Below are 22,175 nucleotides of genomic sequence, written 5' to 3' on the forward strand. Positions count from 1 at the left end.
ATGATCTCATATCCCTCGCCATTCGGATTGACCTGCATCTTCAGGAACGCTCCAGAGAGGATTTTCGAGAAGCAATTTCCACATCCAGCATTTTCTTCACCGAAACCTTGGTTTCCGCCTTGTCACGCTCTGGTCTCTGGGGATGGACCCATGGAGCTTGATCGCGTAAAAGGTGAAGAGGAATCTGCAGGAGGAGATGCCCGCTAGAAATCCGTATTGTTATGGCGGATGCTCCGCTCCCGGTCAATGCAGTGGAACTGAGAGGCCGGAAGAACTCTTCCGCCTAGGACAGGTAAGGGAGGCCTCCCTAGGTGAGAATGATTCCTCTCCTCCACTAATTATATCCATACAGGTGATCTTCGGCAAGGTGCGGTTCTCCGAGACGGCCTATCTGGACTCTGGGTCTGATGGAAATTTCATTCAGCAAACTGTGGCCAGGTGGTTCAGGATACCAATCGTTCCTCTGCAGCGGACCCAGCGCATTATCTCCGTAGACGGAAAAGCCCTGAAGGGTTCCATTCTTGGCATCACCGAGGAGGTGGAACTTCAAATTGGAGCACTCCACAGGGAGATTTCTTTCTATGTGTTACCGAATCTTTCTCCACCATTTCTACTAGGTCTTCCATGGCTGCGCCTCTATGAACCTGTCCTGGATTGGCTGTCTGGGGATATCCTTCGTTGGGGTCAGTCCTGTTTCGATCACTGCCTCAAACCGGTTCGGCCTGGTTCTATCCCGCAGCCTCCTGCAGCTTTACCCGGGTTACCTTGTGCCTACTGGTTCTTCGCAGATGTGTTCAACAAGAAGGAAGCTGAGAATCTTCCTCACAGGCCTTACGATTGTCCCATCGATCTTCTTCCTGGGTCTACTCCGCCTCGAGGTAGGATCTACCCTCTTAATCCCACTGAGACTCAAGCCATGACCGAGTAAATCAAGGAGAATTTGGCTCGAGGGTTTATCCAGAAGTCCTCCTCTCTGGCTGGAGCTGGGTTCTTCTTCGTCAAGAAGAAAGATTGATCTCTTCACCCGTACATCGACTATCATGGTCTCAACCTAATAACTGTAAAGAATAGATATCCTCTTCCCTTAATTCCAAAGCTTTTTGATAGTCTTCGAGGTTCCCGGATTTTCACCAAGTTGGATCTCCGTGGGGCTTACAACCTCATCAGGATGCAATCTGGGGATGAGTGGAAAACTGCCTTCAACACGCGAGATGGTCACTATGAATATCTGGTGATGCCCTTCGGGTTAAGCAATGCACCCGCCGTCTTCCAAGACTTTGTCAATGACGTATTCCGTGACCTGCTCTACGTTTGTGTGGTGGTGTATCTGGACGACATCCTGGTGTTTTCACCCGACTTACCAAGTCACAGGAGGAATGTTCGTCTTGTTCTTCAACGATTGAGGGAGAATCGTCTCTATGCGAAGTTTGAGAAATGTCTGTTTGAACAGAGGTCTTTACCCTTTCTTGGCTACATCATTTCCGATAAAGGTCTCGAGATGGATCCAGAGAAGATCTCCGCCGTGCTTAAGTGACCCCGACCTGAGGGAGTCAAGGCCATTCAACGGTTCCTGGGATTTGCCAACTATTATCGGCAATCCATTCCTCACTTCTCCTCTTTGGTAAGTCCACTCACTGCCTTGACTTATAAAGGTGCCAAACCTAAGGATTGGACTCCTGAGGTCGAGTCAGCTTTCACCTCCCTCAAACATCCTGAGGTCGAGTCAGCTTTCACCTCCCTCAAACAAGCTTTCTCAACCGCACCGGCCCTGCACAGATGAATGATCAACAAACAGTTTTTCCTTGAAGTGGACGCTTCGTCATCCGGAGCTGGAGCGGTCCTCACACAAAAACTGCCTACCGGTAAGATGGTGACCTGTGGTTTCTTCTCTAAGGCATTCTCGCCCTGTGAACGTAACTACTCAATTGATGATAGAGAATTACTGGCAATTAAGCTCGCCTTAGAGGAATGGCGATATCTGCTTGAAGGCGCATTTCATCCAGTCATCATCTACACTGATCATAAAAATCTGTCCTATCTTCAGTCTGCTCAAAGACTCAACCCTCGTCAGGCTCATTGGTCTTTATTTTTTGCTCGGTTCAATTTCTCTCTCCATTTCCATCCTGCAAAAAAAAATCAAAGCTGATGCGCTTTCCAGGTTCTTCCTGTCAGACGACCTTGAAGAGGAGCCTCAGCATATCATTGAACCGTTCAAGTTGATCACAGTGGCTCCAGTCAGGCTGTCGCAGCTCCCTCCCGGTAAGACCCTTGTAACTGAAGGAGACAAGAAGAGAGTTCTACACTGGAGTCATTCTTCTAAGCTTGCCGGACACGCCGGTCAAAAGAAGACCTTACAACTAATATCTCGACACTACTGGTGGCCCACCTTGCCCCAAGATGTTCTGGATTTCGTTGCAGCTTGTCCCTCCTGTGCTCGTAATAAAACACCCAAGAAACTGCCAGCCGGTCGCCTCCTTCTGCTACAGATTCCATCTGCTCCCTGGCAACACATTGCCATGGACTTCATCACAGATCTGCCAGCATCGTCCGGTTGTACAGTAATCTGGGTTGTTGTGGACCGGTTCTCCAAGATGGGACACTTCACTCCGCTACCTTGTCTCCCTTCTGCTCCTAAACTTGCAGAGCTCTTCATTCTGCATGTCCTTCGGCTTCACGGACTTCCACTCCACATTGTCTCCGACAGAGTTCAATTCGTCTCCCAATTCTGGCGGTCCCTCTGTAAGCTGTTGGAGGTCACCCTGGACTTCTCCTCGGCCTATCACCCTATCATCTAACGGCCAAGTGGAGACAGTGAATCAAGTCCTCACCCAATATTTGCGACACTTCGTGAATGGTCACTACAGCGACTGGGCTGATCTGCTGCCGTGGGCGGAGTTTTCTTACAACAATCATGTTGGTGAGTCCTCTAACTCCCCGTTTTTCATTGTTCATGGACAGCATCCTAGGATCCCGACTCCATTGCTTCTTGCCTCCAGCAATCCTGCAGCTGACTCCTTAGCCAAGGACTTCACAAAGGTCTGGACAGAGACCAGGACCTCACTGGAGAAGGCATCGGTTCAAACCAAGGAGCATGCGGATAAGAGACGTCTGGATCCACCACCTTTTCATCCTGGAGATAAGGTATGGCTGTCTTCTAGGCACATCCATCTTAAGGTCCCTTCTTATAAGCTGGCACCTCGTTTCATCGGACCCTTTGAAGTGCTCCACCGGATCAATGATGTGTGCTATCGTTTGAAGTTGCCTGACTCCTTACGGATCCATAACTCCTTCCATGTCTCCCTGCTGAAGCCAGTTGTTCTCAGTCCCTTTACCCAGGATCCAGGTAATTTTCCTCCTGTCTGTTCCGAGGATATCTATGAGGTGAAGGACATATTGGCCATGAAGAAAAGAGGGGGCAGGTCGCTCTTTCTGGTTGATTGGAAGGGATATGGTCCTGAGGAGATCCTGGGAGCCTGAGGAGAACATTAATTCCCCGGTCCTTCTTAGAAAGTTCGTGGCAGGTTTGAGGAAGGGGGGTGTAAGGGGGAGGGTACTGTCATGCCCTCAGCTGCAGGTCCGGTCTCCGCTGTCCTCTTGGCAGGTCTCCTGGAAATGCTCTTAGGAGGCGCGCCCCGCTTTCTGCACATACTTAAAAGAGCAGAGCACCTGTTCTCTATTAAGGCTCTCTGTGCTATGATGCTCTGTGCATAAAAGGCATCCTCCCATTATGGGAGGTGCCTGGGCAATGTGTTCATTCTGTTTGTGGCCTTCTGCTCAGGCCCCATTCTGCTGTGCTCTACTCTGCAAAGTGTAGTTTATTACTTTTGGTTTTCTAATTCCTCTGTCTCCTCAGAATCTTCCGCTGGCAGTTCCCTATTCTGGATTCTTCTGGACTCTCCGGTTTCCACTCCAGGCTGACCAAGCTGCTCCTCACGGAACCAGATATTGTTGCCGGCTGGATCTGCCTTTCCGAAACTACACAGAGCTTCCTGGATTCTCTTTACTGACAGCCTGAATTCCACCGTCTTGTTAATACGGTCTGTACGGGTCGCCCCTCTGGTCCAGGTACTGCGGCATTTAGACCATCTGGTGTTGTGACGGGGGAATCCCTGTATAGGGGTACACCTTGCCCGGCGCTCCACTACATGGTTCAGTGTTGTGGTCCCGAGGGTTCTTCTCTCAGGCACCTCTTTCTATTTGTTTAAGCTTCATTTAAATAAATACCTTTGCTTTTTGCAAGCACATTCTCCTGTCTCTTGTGTACCGGGTATACAGCTACCACTGCTCCTTCAGTGGTCTAGTGAGTCCACTATATTTCCCCACGCCCTGTGGGCGTAACACCAAGTTAGTGTAGAGAGATGGTTCTCTAGCCTTGAAATAAGCCGGATTACTTACCGGTAATGCTCTTTTAATGAGTTCACGACAGCACCCACATGAGAGAGGGGATCCGGAACAGGAAACCTACAGAATAAGAGGCGGTCCCCCTCTCCTCCTTTTCAGAGTACGAGAGGAACCGCAAGGTTTTAGTTCCATTCAACTCAGGAAATGTGAAAATAACTTACTCTATACAACCATCTATCTACCCATTAACAGAAAGAAACCGTGTATAACTAGGGAGGGTAGTGAATGGGTGCTGTCGTGGACTCATTAAAAGAGCATTACCGGTAAGTAATCCGGCTTTTTACCCTTCGCCACGACAGCACCCACATGAGAGACTTTCAGAGAACCGTCACCTGGGTGGGACAATTGTGCTAAGGACAGCTCTACCAAAAGTCAAGTCAGAAGACATAGATCGAGTCTATAATGGTTGTAAAAAGTGGATGGTGTTGACCAAGTTGCGGTCTTACATATTAAATCAATTGGCACGTCCGCTTTCTCCGCCCAAGAGGATACCATGGCTCAAGCCGAATGTGCTTTTATGCCCTCTGGAGGAACTTCGCCTTTTGACGAATAAGCTAAGAAGATAGCTTCTCAGATCCACCGGGATAAGGTAGCTTTTGTGACCCCCACGTCCTTTCCTGTGGCCCTGAAAGGAGACAGAGCCCTACTCTGCCTCCAGGCCTGAGATGTTTCTACATAGGTCAGGATGGCCCTTTTAAAGGGAACCTGTCACCCCGTTTTTTGAGATTGAGCTATAAATACTGTTAAATAGGGCCTGCGCTGTGTGTTCCTATAGTGTATGTAGTGTACCCCAATTCCCCACCTATGCTGAGAAATAACTTACCAAAGTCGCCGTTTTCGCCTGTCAATCAGGCTGGTCAGGTCGGGAGGGCGTGGTGACATCGCTGGTTCTTCCTCAGCTTTACGTTGGTGGCGTAGTGGTGAACAAGCAGCGCGCGATCTGCGCTGTAATCCCTTGCATCGGTGGGGGCGGCCATCTTCCTGGGGCCGCGCGTGCGCAGATCGAGTGCTCTGCTGCACGGGGCTTCAGGAAAATGGCCGCGGGATGCCGCGCGTGCGCATTAGAGATCGCGGCGGCCATTTTCCCAAATGCCATTTTCGGCACGCGCTAGCGATGTGCCGGTGTTTTGTAGCGCGCCGCGGACGCTGCTTGCAGCGTCCGTGGCGCGCCCGAGGTCCGTTCCCCGCTCTCGCAGATCAGGGATCTGCGAGAGCGGGGACGTTAAACGCGACCCCGAAAATCACATTGCGTTAGCGCAACCCGCTAGCGCTTAACGGATTGCTCTAACGCAATCTGAACCTAGCCTAAGGTATGCAACTTTTGTTGTTCTGGAGTATCAAAAAAGGGAGAAAAATTTCTTGTGACCTAGGATAGCTAGATGCGACTTGAGAGGTATGAGGGGTCTGGTTTTAGAACTACCCAATCTTCGAAGACTAACAAGAAGGGTGGGTCTACGGAGAGGGCCTGGATGTCACTAACCCTTCTAGCTGATGTTAAGGCTACTAATAGAGCCACTTTATATGTTAAGATATTTAAGGGTATAGAATCCAGTGGTTCATATGGGGGAATTACTTAAGGTCTCCAGGACTAGGTTTAAATCCCATGGTGGTAAACTGGGAATGTGGACTTTGTTACTCTGCTCACATGCCTTTATAAATCTAGCGACCCATCTATCTCCTGCTAAATTGCACCCATACAGGACCCCCAATGCTAAGACCTGCACTCTTAAGGTGTTCACTGATAATCCCAGTTCTCGACCTTTTTGTAAAAATTCTAGGATGGGTACAACTGGAGCCTGTCTAGTTTTTCCACACTACTGTATATGACAGTAGTAGATTTTTTTCTACTCAGCAATAGAGTGTTTACAAGATCCTCAGAAAAGCCTCTTGAACTTAATAGCTTAATAGCTGCCTCTCAAATTCCATGCCGTCAAGTGAAGTCCTTTCACTTGCGGATGGAAGAATGGTCCTTGAGATAGTTGCTTCCGGTCTGATGGAAGAATCTACGGGTCGCATAGTGACATGGCTTGGAGACAAGAGAACCACGGTCTCTTCTGCCAAAAGGGTGCGATAAGAATCACCCTTGCTTTTTCCCTCCTGATCTTTCTGAGCACCAATGGAATTAGTGTCATCGGGGGAAAGGCATAGGCTAGATCGAACTTCCAGGGATACTGAAGTGAGTCCAACATGTCCGGATGGTCTATCATGTTCAGGGAAGCGAACCTTTGGACTTGTCTGTTTTCTCTGGTAGCGAACAAGTCTATTTGTGGAGTACCCCATAATTTTATTATCTTTTTGAATATAAGTTTGTTGAGAGTCCACTCTCCTTGTCGCAGCATGTTTCGGCTGAGAAAGTCTGCTTTTGTGTTCTCTATACCTTTGATGTGAAGGGCTGTTAGAGATGAAAGATGGGCTTCTGCTAATTGAAAAATATCTGTTGCTACAGACATCAGATTTTCTGTACGTGTACCCTCTTGACGGTTCACGTATGCCACTGTAGTGGAATTGTCCGACAAGATTCTTACATGTGTTCCTCGAATCTGTCGGGAGAAAATGATTTAAAGCATACTTAACTGCTTTTAACTCTTTCCAATTAGAAGAGTAGACTGACTCTGCCGGATACCAGAGATTTTGAGCTAAACTATCCCCCATGTGAGCACCCCAACGCGAGGGACTAGCATCAGTGGTGATTATTTTGGAAGGCTCTATTATCCAGGGTACTCCTTTAGAGAGGTGATCTATATCTAACCAACAGGCCATGGACTTTACTACAGTTTGGGAAAGCGTTAATTTACTTTCCAGATGGCCCTGCGAGCTTTCCTGAACATATAAAATTTCATATTGTAATGGTCTTATATGATACTGGGCCCAAGGGACTCCTGGAATACACGAAGTTAGGGTTCCCAGTAAGGATATAGCCTTCCTTAGTGACATGTTCGGATCTTTTATTGCCAATGTCACTTTTGATTGTATAGTCAATTTCTTTGACTCTGGGAGGAAGCACTTCTGACTTACAGAGTCTAGATGGAGTCCTAGGAATGTTTGGAAGGTTTCTGGAATCAATCTGGATTTTTCAAAATTGACGATCCATCCTAACTCCTGCAGGGAGACAATTTTTACACTGAGAGACAGAATGTTCTACTACTAGAAAATCAACTAGGTAGGGTATTGTTAGAGTATCCTGCTGGCGCAGGTAAGCCATCACCTCTAGCATCACTTTTATAAAGACGTGAGGAGCCATCGAAAGAGCAAAGGGCATTGCCGCGTATTGGAAGGGACGAACCTATCCTGCCAGTTTGACCGCTACCCTCAAGTACCGCTGGTGTTTGGTTTGTATGGGGAGATGATAACAGGCATCTTTTAAGTCTATTCTCGCCATCACACATCTAGGAAACAAAAGTTTGATAGTAGAACCAATGGATTCCATTTTAAAAGGTATGATTACATAAAAAGGAATTTAATTTCTTGAGATTTATAATGGTTCAGAATGAACCGTCCGGTTTATTGATCAAGAATAAAGAAGTAAAACCCCCTTCCTTCTTGACCCTTGGGAACTTCTATTAAGACTTTTTTTTAGATAGTAAAGACAGGATTTCTGATTCAAGAGACTTTTGTTGTTCTGGTCTTCTAGGCGATGTTACTATAAATGAATCCCAAGGGATTCGATCAAATTCTAATTTTAACCCGAATTCTATGATGTCAAGAAACCATTGGCTTGATGTTATTAACTTCCATTTCTGGAAAAAATATTTTAGTCTACCACCAACTTGAGAATTAGTGGTACTTGTTACTCCTTGCGTTATAGGATCCACTAAACAATGCACCTTTTTGTTTTGTGTGATTTGTTTCCCAGCGATCTCTTTGGGTCTCAAACATTTTATTTCTGATAAAGGGGCGTTTTCTAACGGCTCTCCTGTAAGAAGGAAGAGATTGATTAGGAAATCCCTTCTTCCTCTCTCCTGCTTTGGTTTGGAGATTGTCCAATGTCTTTCCAAAAAGAAACTCACCCTGGCATGGTATCGCACAAAGTTTTGCTTTTGTTTGTGCGTCCCCCTTCCAGCTCTTTAACCCCTTAGTGACAGAGCCAATTTGGTACTTAATGACCGAGCCAATTTTTGCAATTCTGACCACTGTCACTTTATGAGGTTATAACTCTGGAACGCTTCAATGGATCCCGCTCATTCTGAGATTGTTTTTTCGTGACATATTGTACTTCATGTTAGTGGTAACATTTCTTCGATATTACTTGCGATTATTTATGAAAAAAACGGAAATATGGCGAAAATTTTTACAATTTTGCAATTTTCAAACTTTGTATTTATATGCCCTTAAATCAGAGAGATGTGTCACGAAAAATAGTTAATAAATAACATTTCCCACATGTCTACTTTACATCAGCACAATTTTGGAAACAAAATTTTTTTTTGTTAGGGAGTTATAAGGGTTAAAAGTTGACCAGCAATTTCTCATTTTTACAACACCATTTTTTTTTTAGGGACCACATCACATTTGAAGTCATTTTGAGGGGTCTATATGATAGAAAATACCCAAGTGTGACACCATTCTAAAAACTACACCCCTCAAGGTTCTCAAAACCACATTCAAGAAGTTTATTAACCCTTTACGTGCTTCACAGGAACTGAAACAATGTGGAAGGAAAAAATGAACATTTAACTTTTTTTTGCAAACATCTTAATTCAGAACCATTTTTTTTTATTTTCACAAGTGTAAAAACAGAAATGTAACCATAAATTTTGTTATGCAATTTCTCCTGAATACGCCAATACCCCATATGTGGGGGTAAACCACTTTTTGGGCGCACCGCAGAACTTAGAAGTGAAGGAGCGCCGTTTGACTTTTTCAATGCAGAATTGGCTGGAATTGAGATCGGACACCATGTCACGTTTAGAGAGCCCCTGATGTGCCTAAACAGTGGAAACCCACCACAAGTGACACCATTTTGGAAACTAGACCCCTTAAGGAACTTATCTAGATGTGTGGTGAGCACTTTGAACCCCCAAGTGCTTCACAGAAGTTTATAACGTAGAGCCGTGAAAATAAAAAATTGCTTTTGTTTACACAAAAATGTTCTTTTCGCCCACAAATTCTTATTTTCAAAAGGGTAACAGGAGAAATTAGACCACAAAAGTTGTTGTGCGATTTCTCCTGAATACGTCGATACCCCATATGTGGGGGTAAACCACTGTTTGGGCGCACAGCAGAGCTTGGAAGAGAAGGAGTGCCGTTTTACTTTTTCAATGTAGAATTGGCTGGAATTGAGATTGGACGCCATGTCGCGTTTGGAGAGCCCCTGATGTGCCTGAACAGTAGAAATCCCCCACAAGTGACCCCATTTTGGAAACTAGACCCCCCATGGAACTTATGTGGATGTGTGGTGAGAACTTTGAATGCCCAAGAGCTTCACAGAAGTTTATAATGCAGAGTCGTGAAAATAAAAAATATTTTTTTTCCACAAAAAATATTTTTTAGCCCCCAAGTTTTTATTTTCACAAGGGTAACAGGAGAAATTGGACCACTAAAGTTGTTGTCCAATTTGTCCTGAGTATGCTGGTACCCCATATGTGGGGGTAAACCACTGTTTGGGCGCACGGCAGAGCTCGGAAGGAAGGAGCGCCGTTTTGGAATGCAGACTTTGATAGAATGGTCTGCGGGCATTATGTTGCGTTTGCAGAGCCCCTGATGTACCCAACCAGTAGAAACCCTCCACAAGTGACCCCATTTTGGAAGCTAGACCCCCCAAGGAACTTATCTAGATGTGTGGTGAGAACTTTGAATGCCCAAGTGCTTCACAGAAGTTTAGAATGCAGAGTCGTGAAAATAAAAAATATTTTTTTTTTCACAAAAAAGATATTGTAGCCCCCAAGTTTTTATTTTCACAAGGGTAACAGGAGAAATTGGACCACTAAAGTTGTTGTCCAATTTATCCTGAGTATGCTGATGCCCCATATGTGGGGGTAAACCACTGTTTGGGCGCACGGCAGAGCTCAGAAGGGAGGGAGCACCATTTGACTTTTTGAGCGCAAAATTGGCTGTCGTGTTTGGAGACCCCCTGATGTACCTAAACAGTGGAAACCCCTCAATTCTAGCTCCAACCCAACTCCAACACACCCCTAACCCTAATCCCAACCCGATCCATAATCCTAATCACTAACCCTAACGATAATCCCAACCCTTACCCCAAAACAACCCTAATGTCAACCCTAACCATAACCCTAATCAAAACCCTAAATCCAACACACCCCTAATCCTAATCTCAACACTAACCTCAAACCTAACCCTAATCCCAATACACCCCTAATCACAACCCTAACCTTAACCCTAATCCCAAACCTAACCCTAATCCCAAGCGTAACCCTAATGCCAACCCTAATCCAAACCCTAACTCTAACCCTAACTTTAGCCTCAACCCTAACCCTAAGGCTACTTTCACACTTGCGTCGTTTGGCATCCGTCGCAATCCGTCATTTTGGACAAGAAACGGATCCTGCAAATGTGCCCGCAGGATGCGTTTTTTGCCCATAGACTTGTATTGCCGACGGATCGTGACGGATGGCCACACGTCGCGTCCGTAGTGCACTGGATCAGTGTTTTGGCGGACCGTCAGCACAAAAAAAGTTCAAAGTAACGTTTTTTTGTACGTCGCATCCGCCATTTCTGACCGCGCATGCGTGTTCGTAACTCCGCCCCCTCCTCCCCAGGACATAGATTGGGCAGCGGATGCGTTGAAAAACTACATCCGCTGCCCACGTTGTGCACAATTTTCACAACGTGCATCGGTATGTCGGGCCGATGCACTGCGACGGCCCCGTACCGACGTAAGTGTGAAAGAAGCCTAACCCTAAATTTAGCGCCAACCCTAACTCTAAATTTAGCCCCAACCCTAGCCCTAACCCTACCCCTAATTTTAGCCCCAACTGCTCTTCTCCTGCCGGCCGGCAGATGGAGACAGATGGCGGGCGCACTGCACATGCGCCCGCCATTTTCTTTTGCCCAGAAGATGCCGGCGGCCAGGAGGAGCAGCAGGAGGATCCAGGGACGTAGGTGAGTATTGTAGGGTCCCCTAATCCCCCTATTTCTCTGTCCTCTGATGTGCGATCACATCAGAGGACAGAGAATTACACTTTACTTTTTTTTTTTGCGGTCGCCGGTAAACAGTTAATTACCGGCGATCGCAAAACAGGGGTCGCTAAAACCGACCCCCGATCATGCTCTTTGGGGTCTCGGCTACCCCCGGCATCGGGGGAGATAGGCAAGTATTGGGGGGCTACCTGGGACCCCTTTTCTCTATCCTCCGATGTGCGATCACATCGGAGGATAGAGAAATTAAAAAGAGATTGCGGTTTTTTGTTTTTTTTTGCGATCGCCGGTAAACGGTTAATTACCGGCGATCGCAAATGCGGGGTGGGTTAAAAACCCCCCGAATCATGTTCTCTGGGGTCTCGGCTACCCTCGGCAGCCGAGACCCCAGAGAAAATCCGACTCTGGGGGGGCGCTATTTTCTTTTTCCACAGCGCCGTTAATTAACGGCGCTGTGGTTTAAGTACCCTTAGCGGCCGCCGTTAAAAGGCGTATCGGCGGTCGCTAAGGGGTTAAACAGAGTGCTCGCCGGGATGTTACTAAGCCGGCTGACCTGGCTGCTAAACGTAGTGAGTCTGCTGATGCATCCGCTAGGAATGCTACAGCTTCCTTTATTAGAGGGATTGTCGGCAGAATTTTTTCTCTGGACGTTTTACCTCTAATTTGCTCTTCCAACTGATCCACCCAAACTAGTAATGATCTGGCGGTACATGTACTAGCTATGACCGGTATGAATGCCCCCGTGTTGGCCTCCCATGATCTTTTTAACAAGCTTTTTGCTTTATGGTCTAAAGGGTCTGGTAAAACCCCTGAATCTTCCACCGGCAGCACGGATTGTTTTGATGTGGAAGCAACCGCAGCATCCACCTAGGCACTTTAGACCAGGAATTTAGTTCTTCATCACTAAAGGGATGTCTTTTAGAGGATGTTGGTAAAAAAACCTTGCAGGTTCTGCTTATTCCATTCCTTCTTAATCAATTCTTTTATAGTTGAAATTACTGGAAAAGTTCTCCGTTTTTTCTGGGCCAGCACAGCAAACATTATGTCCTGTGCAGATTTTGACCCTTTTGTATCAGGGCATCCCATTGTATTTCTGACAGATTTTATTAAGATTATCTATGCTAACCATCTGGTAGACAAAGACCACCTTCAGCCTCAGATGAACTTGACTGGGACCTTGAATTGTCCGAGGACTTTTCCTGCATCTCATCTGAATCTAATCTGAGTCTACTGGTGAAAGGGATCTGCTCGGAAGGCGTGTACTGGAACTACTGGTATGCCCCAAAGCCTGTATTTCTTCCCGAATTATAGCTCTTACATCTGCTGGTGTCATTACCCTTTCTTCCTGTAAGGTTAGACTGATGCAGTCGGGGCATAGTGTTTTATGAATCCGGGAGGAGCTATGTGCATAGGGCACATTCTTTATGCTTGGACTTGTGTGTCCCTTTCTTAGTCTAAAAGGAGAGGGGAACATAAGAGGAATAGATCAGCATATAGGAGGAGGATTTTAACACTCACCCAGTGAAGCTGAAAGGTACCGGTTCTGGAGGCGGAGTTTTAGGTAGCTAGTCCTTAACATTCCTCTGTCTGTCAGTGGACCGCTTCTCTGGGGGGTGTCCATCGCTTTTTGTGCTACTTCTGGCGCTTCCCTCCTTGCTGGGAGGACGTTGTTCTGCCGCAGGTAGGTGCGCTTTGTCGGCCGGTGAAGCCATACTGACACACACTGGCTCCGACGGCGCCACCATTTTTTAAATCTGGCGCCGCATCTCCTGCCTCCCCGGACCCAACCCGGAAGTACTTCTGGGTTAGACGTGCCACTCTCCTCACCACGCAGCAGCCGCTGCACTGACAAGCTGGCTGCTGTAGCGCGCGCCCTCATGGAGCCGGGCAGCCCACCCCAGACCATGGATCAGTGGACAGACAAGGGGGGAGGCTGCTAGCAGGGGCTCCCCCATCGCTGCATCTGGTACCGCAGCCCCTGCTGTTCCCACAGACACCACACAGGCGGATGCTTCTGGCCCAGGAATCCTCTTCTTACTGCAGGTATCTTGGGATTCCTATAGGAACAGGAAACCTAAACTGAGGAGAGGGGGACCGCCTCCTTTTATTCTGTAGGTTTCCTGTTCCTATGGGCGGATCCCCTCTCTCATGTGGGTGCTGTCGTGGCGAGGGGTAAAAATTAGGTCAGATTTGAGGTCATTTATAAAAGGAGGATCTGATGGAGGCGATACTATTTCTCAGAACAAATTCATAGACTGCACAAATGTTATTCAGTACGTTTTTGTTGAAAACTGTTTTTTCCACTCACTACAGAGTGTATAATAAATTGTAAATATGCAAAAAAAAATTTGTTCTAAAGTTGTATTCCAATAAATATATTTTATGTTCTATCTAAATGGCTTGATTATTGTATCACAATACAATATTTATTATTGTAGTGCCATGATTAAATGCCTGATGTTACCATTTTACTACAGTAAATTTATCACAAACTTAAACATGAGCCATGTATGAGGGAGTCGGAGTCGTGGAAATTGAGGAGTCTAAGACGAAGGTTTGGCTTACCGACTCCACAGCCCTGGATGTAACTGCAGAATAGTAAATGCAGCTCTGGGGGTGACTGGAGGATAAGACATGATGCAACAGCAGAATAATGACTGCAGCTCTGGAGGGGACGGGGGAAAAGACACGATTTAACAACAGAATAGTGAGTGCAGCTCTGGAAGAGACTGGAGGATAAGACAGGATGTAATGGCAGAATAGCGACTGCAGCTCTGGAGGTGACTTGAGGATAAGACAATGTAACAGCAGAATAGTGAGTGCAGCTCTGGAGGTAACTGGAGGATAAGACACGATGTAACAGTAGAATAGTAATCGCAGCTCTGGAGGTGACTGGAAGATAAGACATTGGGGTTCCCAGCAGTGAAATAGTGACTGTAGTTCTGGAGGTGACTGGAGGAGAAGACATTGAGGTTTCCAGCAGCGGCATAGTAACTGGAGGATAAAACATTGGGGGTTCTGGCAGCGGCATAGTGACTGGAGGATAAGACATTGGGGTTTCCGGCAGCGGCATAGTGACTGGAGGATAAGACACTGGGGTTTCCGGCAGCGGCATAGTGACTGGAGGATAAGACACTGAGGTTTCCAGCAGCGGCATAGTGACTGGAGGATAAGACACTGAGGTTTCCAGCAGCGGCATAGTGACTGGAGGATAAGACACTGGGGTTTCTGGCAACGGCATAGTGACTGGAGGATAAGACATTGGGGTTTCCAACAGCGGCATAGTGACTGGAGGATAAGACACTGGGGTTTCCAGCAGCAGCATAGTGACGGGAGGATAAGACACTGGGGTTTCCAGTAGCGGCATAGTGACTGGAGGATACGACATTGGGGTTTCCGGCAGCGGCATAGTGACTGGAGGATAAGACATTGGGGTTTCCAGCAGCGGCATAGTGACTGGAGGATAAGACATTGGGGTTTCCAGCAGCGGCATAGTGACTGGAGGATAAGACATTGGGGTTTCCGGCAGCGGCATAGCGACTGGAGGATAAGACACTGGGGTTTCCAGCAGTGGAATAGTAACTGCAGATCTGGAGGGAACTGGAGGATAAGACATAATGTAAAAGCAGAATAGCAGCTGTAGCTCTAGAGGTGACTGGAGGAAAAGACATTGGGGTTTCCAGAAGTGGAATAGTTGACCTGGGCTGAGGAGCCACATTACCTTCTCCAGGACGCCTCCTGGTGCGGGGACAGGTAGGGTGCGCTGTAAGGAGAGCTGTCCATGTGACATTGTCAAGGAAAGTGATCAGAATGGAAAGTATCAGTAGTCTCACCCCCATCGCACCGATGCACTGAAGGACAAGCTACTATTCTCTGGTATCAACGGGAATCTGGCCGCCTACAATACTGCAGCAGAGACAGACAGGAAGGATATCTGCCGCAAGTGGCGGCGCAGCGGAGACATCATCCGCCGAGCGTCTCTGTGCTGCACCCTCTCCACTAAGCCATGATGACGGGTGCCCCGAGGGTCCAACGGCGACGGGCCCTGAGTGAGAGAAGAGAGAGGATAAAGAAAGGAGAAGACAGAAAGAAAGTAGGAAAAGAGAGATGGTAAATAAAGCAGGTGGTCCATACCTGAAACTCTGAAGATCCACCGCTGATCTGATTAACATTGGGGAGGGAGCCTCCATAGTAAGACCCCCGCATGTAGCCAATCCTCAGCTTCTGAACCTGCAGCTGACAAACATCACATGTGATCAATACTGCCTCTCACCCCACTGCTTACACCCGTCACATTCCCCCCTGAAACACTCCCACCCCACCTATGTTTCCTCACCTGTCTGATGCCAGCATTTCTCTCTCCTCTCACCCGTCTGGTGCTTGTCCCTCTCTCTCCTCTCACCAATCAGGCGCCTGAACCTCTCTCCCCTCTCACCCGTGTGGCACCCATTCCCCTCTTCCCTCACCCGTCAGGCGCCCGTCCCTCTCTCCTCTCACCCGTCAGAAGCCCGTCCCTCTCACCAATCAGGCGCCCGTCCCCCTCTCTCCTCTCACCAGTCTGGCGCCAGTCCCTCTCTCTCCTCTCACCCATAGGATGCCCGTCCCTCCCTCTCCTCTCACCAATCAGGCGCCCGTCCCCCTCTCTCCTCTCACCCGTCAGACGCCTGTCCCTCTCTCCTCTCACCAATCAGGCGCCCGTCTCTCTCTCTCCTCTCACCAATCAGGCGCCCGTCTTTCTCTCCTCTCACCAATCAGGCGCCCATCTCTCTCTCTCCTCTCACCCGTCAGGCGCCCGTCCCTCTCTCTCCTCTCACCCGTCAGACGCCCGTCCCTCTCTCTCCTCTCACCCGTCAGACGCCCGTCCCTCTCTCTCCTCTCACCCGTCAGACGCCCGTCCCTCTCTCCTCTCACTAATCAGGCGCCCGTCCCTCTCTCTCCTCTCACCCGTCAGACGCCCGTCCCTCTCTCTCCTCTCACCCGTCAGGCGCCTATCCCTCTTTCCTCTCACTAATCAGGCGCCCGTGCCTCTCTCTCCTCTCACCCGTCTGGCGCCCGTCCCTCTCTCTCCTCTCACCTGTCAGGCGCCCGTCCCTCTCTCTCCTCTCACCCATCAAGACGCCCGTCCCTCTCTCCTCTCACCAGTTAGGCGCCCGTCGCCCATCCCTCTCTCTCTCCTCTCACCCGTAGGACGCCCGTCTCGCTCTCTCCTCTCACCCGTCAGACGCCAGTCCCTCTCTCTCCTCTCACCTGTAGGACGCCCGTCCCACACTCTCTCCTCTCACCAATCAGGCGCCCGTCCCGCACTCTTCTCTCACCCGTCAGGCGCCCGTCCCCCTCTCTTCTCTCACCCGTCAGGCGCCCGTCCCCCTCTCTTCTCTCACCCGTCAGGCGCCCGTCCCCCTCTCTTCTCTCACCTGTAGGACGCCCGTCCCTCTCTCTCCTCTCACCAATCAGGCGCTCGTCCCCCTCTCTTCTCTCACCCGTCAGACGCCCGTCCCCCTCTCTTCTCTCACCCGTCCCCCTCTCTTCTCTCACCCGTCAGGCGCCCTCCCCCTCTCTTCTCTCACCCGTCTACCTCTCTTCTCTCACCCGTCCCCCTCTCTTCTCTCACCCGTCAGGCGCCCGTCCCCCTCTCTTCTCTCACCCGTCCCCCTCTCTTCTCTCACCCGTCCCCCTCTCTTCTCTCACCTGTCAGGTGCCCGTCCCCCTCTCTCCTCTCACCCGTCAGACCCCCGTCCCCCTCTCAACAATCAGGCGCCCGTCCCTCTCTCTCCTCTCACCCGTCAGGCGCCCGTCCCTCCCTCTTCTCTCACCCGTTAGACGCCCGTCCCTCTGTTTCCTCTCACCCGTCAGACGCTCGTCCCTCTCTCTCACCTGTCAGACGCCCGTCCCCCTCTCTCCTCTCACCTGTAGGACGCCCGTCCCTCTCTCTCCTCTAACCAATCAGGCGCCCGTCCCCCTCTCTTCTCTCACCCGTCAGGCAACCATCCCCCTCTCTTCTCTCACCTGTAGGACGCCCGTCCCTCCCTCCCCCCTCACCAATCAGGCGCCCGTCCCGCTCTCTTCTTTCACCCGTCAGGCGCCCGTCCCCCTCTCTTCTCTCACCCGTCCCCCTCTCTTCTCTCACCCGTTTCCCTCTCTTCTTTCACCTGTCAGGTGCCCGTCCCCCTCTCTCCTCTCACCCGTCAGGCGCCTGTCCCTTTCTCCTCTCACCTGTAGGACGCCCGTCCCTCTCTCTCCTCTCACCAATCAGGCGCCCGTCCCGCTCTCTCCTCTCACCCGTCAGGCGCCTGTCCCTTTCTCCTCTCACCTGTAGGACGCCCGTCCCTCTCTCTCCTCTCACCAATCAGGCGCCCGTCCCGCTCTCTTCTCTCACCCGTCAGGCGCCCGTCCTCCTCTCTTCTCTCACCCGTCAGGCGCCCGTCCCCCTCTCTTCTCTCACCCGTCAGGCGCCCGTCCCCCTCTCTTCTCTCACCCGTCAGGCGCCCGTCCCCCTCTCTTCTCTCACCCGTCAGGCGCCCGTCCCCCTCTCTTCTCTCACCCGTCAGGCGCCCGTCCCCCTCTCTTCTCTCACCCGTCAGGCGCCCGTCCCCCTCTCTTCTCTCACCCGTCAGGCGCCCGTCCCCCTCTCTTCTCTCACCCGTCAGGCGCCCGTCCCCCTCTCTTCTCTCACCCGTCAGGCGCCCGTCCCCCTCTCTTCTCTCACCCGTCAGGCGCCCGTCCCCCTCTCTTCTCTCACCCGTCAGGCGCCCGTCCCCCTCTCTTCTCTCACCCGTCAGGCGCTGCTTACACCCGTCACATTCCCCCCTGAAACACTCCCACCCCACCTATGTTTCCTCACCTGTCTGATGCCAGCATTTCTCTCTCCTCTCACCCGTCTGGTGCTTGTCCCTCTCTCTCCTCTCACCAATCAGGCGCCTGAACCTCTCTCCCCTCTCACCCGTGTGGCACCCATTCCCCTCTTCCCTCACCCGTCAGGCGCCCGTCCCTCTCTCCTCTCACCCGTCAGAAGCCCGTCCCTCTCACCAATCAGGCGCCCGTCCCCCTCTCTCCTCTCACCAGTCTGGCGCCAGTCCCTCTCTCTCCTCTCACCCATAGGATGCCCGTCCCTCCCTCTCCTCTCACCAATCAGGCGCCCGTCCCCCTCTCTCCTCTCACCCGTCAGACGCCTGTCCCTCTCTCCTCTCACCAATCAGGCACCCGTCTCTCTCTCCTCTCACCAATCAGGCGCCCGTCTCTCTCTCTCCTCTCACCAATCAGGCGCCCGTCTTTCTCTCCTCTCACCAATCAGGCGCCCATCTCTCTCTCTCCTCTCACCCGTCAGGCGCCCGTCCCTCTCTCTCCTCTCACCCGTCAGACGCCCGTCCCTCTCTCTCCTCTCACCCGTCAGACGCCCGTCCCTCTCTCTCCTCTCACCCGTCAGACGCCCGTCCCTCTCTCCTCTCACTAATCAGGCGCCTGTCCCTCTCTCTCCTCTCACCCGTCAGACGCCCGTCCCTCTCTCTCCTCTCACCCGTCAGGCGCCTATCCCTCTCTCCTCTCACTAATCAGGCGCCCGTGCCTCTCTCTCCTCTCACCCGTCTGGCGCCCGTCCCTCTCTCTCCTCTCACCTGTCAGGCGCCCGTCCCTCTCTCTCCTCTCACCCATCAAGACGCCCGTCCCTCTCTCCTCTCACCAGTTAGGCGCCCGTCGCCCATCCCTCTCTCTCTCCTCTCACCCGTAGGACGCCCGTCTCGCTCTCTCCTCTCACCCGTCAGACGCCAGTCCCTCTCTCCTCTCACCTGTAGGACGCCCGTCCCACACTCTCTCCTCTCACCAATCAGGCGCCCGTCCCGCACTCTTCTCTCACCCGTCAGGCGCCCGTCCCCCTCTCTTCTCTCACCCGTCAGGCGCCCGTCCCCCTCTCTTCTCTCACCCGTCAGGCGCCCGTCCCCCTCTCTTCTCTCACCTGTAGGACGCCCGTCCCTCTCTCTCCTCTCACCAATCAGGCGCTCGTCCCCCTCTCTTCTCTCACCCGTCAGACGCCCGTCCCCCTCTCTTCTCTCACCCGTCCCCCTCTCTTCTCTCACCCGTCAGGCGCCCTCCCCCTCTCTTCTCTCACCCGTCTACCTCTCTTCTCTCACCCGTCCCCCTCTCTTCTCTCACCCGTCAGGCGCCCGTCCCCCTCTCTTCTCTCACCCGTCCCCCTCTCTTCTCTCACCTGTCAGGTGCCCGTCCCCCTCTCTCCTCTCACCCGTCAGACCCCCGTCCCCCTCTCAACAATCAGGCGCCCGTCCCTCTCTCTCCTCTCACCCGTCAGGCGCCCGTCCCTCCCTCTTCTCTCACCCGTTAGACGCCCGTCCCTCTGTTTCCTCTCACCCGTCAGACGCTCGTCCCTCTCTCTCACCTGTCAGACGCCCGTCCCCCTCTCTCCTCTCACCTGTAGGACGCCCGTCCCTCTCTCTCCTCTAACCAATCAGGCGCCCGTCCCCCTCTCTTCTCTCACCCGTCAGGCAACCATCCCCCTCTCTTCTCTCACCTGTAGGACGCCCGTCCCTCCCTCCCCCCTCACCAATCAGGCGCCCGTCCCGCTCTCTTCTTTCACCCGTCAGGCGCCCGTCCCCCTCTCTTCTCTCACCCGTCCCCCTCTCTTCTCTCACCCGTTTCCCTCTCTTCTTTCACCTGTCAGGTGCCCGTCCCCCTCTCTCCTCTCACCCGTCAGGCGCCTGTCCCTTTCTCCTCTCACCTGTAGGACGCCCGTCCCTCTCTCTCCTCTCACCAATCAGGCGCCCGTCCCGCTCTCTCCTCTCACCCGTCAGGCGCCTGTCCCTTTCTCCTCTCACCTGTAGGACGCCCGTCCCTCTCTCTCCTCTCACCAATCAGGCGCCCGTCCCGCTCTCTCCTTTCACCCGTCAGGCGCCCGTCCCCCTCTCTTCTCTCACCCGTCAGGCGCCCGTCCCCCTCTCTTCTCTCACCCGTCAGGCGCCCGTCCCCCTCTCTTCTCTCACCCGTCAGGCGCCCGTCCCCCTCTCTTCTCTCACCCGTCAGGCGCCCGTCCCCCTCTCTTCTCTCACCCGTCAGGCGCCCGTCCCCCTCTCTTCTCTCACCCGTCAGGCGCCCGTCCCCCTCTCTTCTCTCACCCGTCAGGCGCCCGTCCCCCTCTCTTCTCTCACCCGTCAGGCGCCCGTCCCCCTCTCTTCTCTCACCCGTCAGGCGCCCGTCCCCCTCTCTTCTCTCACCCGTCAGGCGCCCGTTCCCCTCTCTTCTCTCACCCGTCAGGCGCCCGTTCCCCTCTCTTCTCTCACCCGTCAGGCGCCCGTTCCCCTCTCTTCTCTCACCCGTCAGGCGCCCGTTCCCCTCTCTTCTCTCACCCGTCAGGCGCCCGTTCCCCTCTCTTCTCTCACCCGTCAGGCGCCCATTCCCCTCTCTTCTCTCACCCGTCAGGCGCCCGTCCCGCTCTCTTCTCTCACCCGTCCCCCTCTCTTCTCTCACCTGTCAGGTGCCCGTTCCCCTCTTTTCTCTCACCCGTCAGGCGCCCGTCTTGCTCTCTTCTCTCACCCGTCCCCCTCTCTTCTCTCACCTGTCAGGTGCCCGTCCCCCTCTCTTCTCTCACCCGTCAGGCGCCCGTCTTGCTCTCTTCTCTCACCCATCCCCCTCTCTTCTCTCACCTGTCAGGTGCCCGTCCCCCTCTCTTCTCTCACCCGTCAGGCGCCCGTTCCCCTCTCTTCTCTCACCCGTCAGGCGCCCGTTCCCCTCTCTTCTCTCACCCGTCAGGCGCCCGTTCCCCTCTCTTCTCTCACCCGTCAGGCGCCCGTTCCCCTCTCTTCTCTCACCCGTCAGGCGCCCGTTCCCCTCTCTTCTCTCACCCGTCAGGCGCCCGTTCCCCTCTCTTCTCTCACCCGTCAGGCGCCCGTTCCCCTCTCTTCTCTCACCCGTCAGGCGCCCATTCCCCTCTCTTCTCTCACCCGTCAGGCGCCCGTCCCGCTCTCTTCTCTCACCCGTCCCCCTCTCTTCTCTCACCTGTCAGGTGCCCGTTCCCCTCTTTTCTCTCACCCGTCAGGCGCCCGTCTTGCTCTCTTCTCTCACCTGTCAGGTGCCCGTCCCCCTCTCTTCTCTTACCTGTCAGGTGCCCGTCCCCCTCTCTTCTCTCACCCGTCAGGCGCCCGTCTTGCTCTCTTCTCTCACCCATCCCCCTCTCTTCTCTCACCTGTCAGGCGCCTGTCCCCCTCTTTTCTCTCACCCGTCAGGCGCCTGTCCCTCTCTCTCTCCTCTCACCAATCATGCGCCTGTCCCCCTCTTTTCTCTCACCCGTGTGGCGCCCGTCCCTCTCTCTCCTCTCACCCATCCGGTGCCCGTCCCTCTCTCTCCACTCAGGTATCGCGATATGTCAAGGCCGTACCCGGGTGGAGCCGATATCCATCATAACCTCCTCAAAGGCCGCCGTCTCCTCCGCTTGTCTCTGGCGCTGCAGTGCGATCTTCTCGCTAAATTTGCGGGGGTTGGAGGCAGATCCCGGCCCGCTGGCCCCAGGAGCCGCCATTTTTCCAGCTCTTCCGTAGCCGCCGACGGGAAGCAAGCGGGAGTGAAGACGCACTGCCAGACACGCCGGGAAATGTAGTCCTGTAACGCCCAAACCCAGTTAAACAGGCGACATTAGAAGCATCAGCGCACTACAAACCCCGTCCACCACTGCGCCA

At 52.1% G+C, this 22,175-nt stretch overlaps 1 protein-coding gene across 4 annotated transcripts in view; it reads right to left on the reverse strand.

The window, feature by feature from the left end:
* The window catches only part of CRTC2 (CREB regulated transcription coactivator 2), a 62,969-nt gene extending 40,921 nt beyond the window's left edge, over nucleotides 1-22,048 (reverse strand). For 2 of the 4 annotated variants that reach the window (XM_069768200.1, XM_069768185.1), the window contains exons 1-4: nucleotides 21,878-22,048; nucleotides 15,634-15,735; nucleotides 15,432-15,544; nucleotides 15,221-15,280 (exon numbers count right to left, since the gene is read on the reverse strand). In XM_069768200.1, coding sequence (XP_069624301.1) covers nucleotides 15,221-15,280; nucleotides 15,432-15,544; nucleotides 15,634-15,735; nucleotides 21,878-22,018 — 416 coding nt within the window. In that variant the 5' untranslated portion in view covers nucleotides 22,019-22,048. Of the gene's footprint in view, nucleotides 1-15,220; nucleotides 15,281-15,431; nucleotides 15,545-15,633; nucleotides 15,736-15,835; nucleotides 16,089-21,877 lie in introns of those variants that run through there. The other 2 variants (XM_069768191.1, XM_069768209.1) reach the window with 2 other exon arrangements.
* Between the last annotated feature and the right edge of the window lie 127 nt (nucleotides 22,049-22,175).

Source organism: Ranitomeya imitator, chromosome 1 (assembly GCF_032444005.1).
Source record: "Ranitomeya imitator isolate aRanImi1 chromosome 1, aRanImi1.pri, whole genome shotgun sequence".
Classification (NCBI taxonomy): Eukaryota; Metazoa; Chordata; class Amphibia; order Anura; family Dendrobatidae; genus Ranitomeya; species Ranitomeya imitator.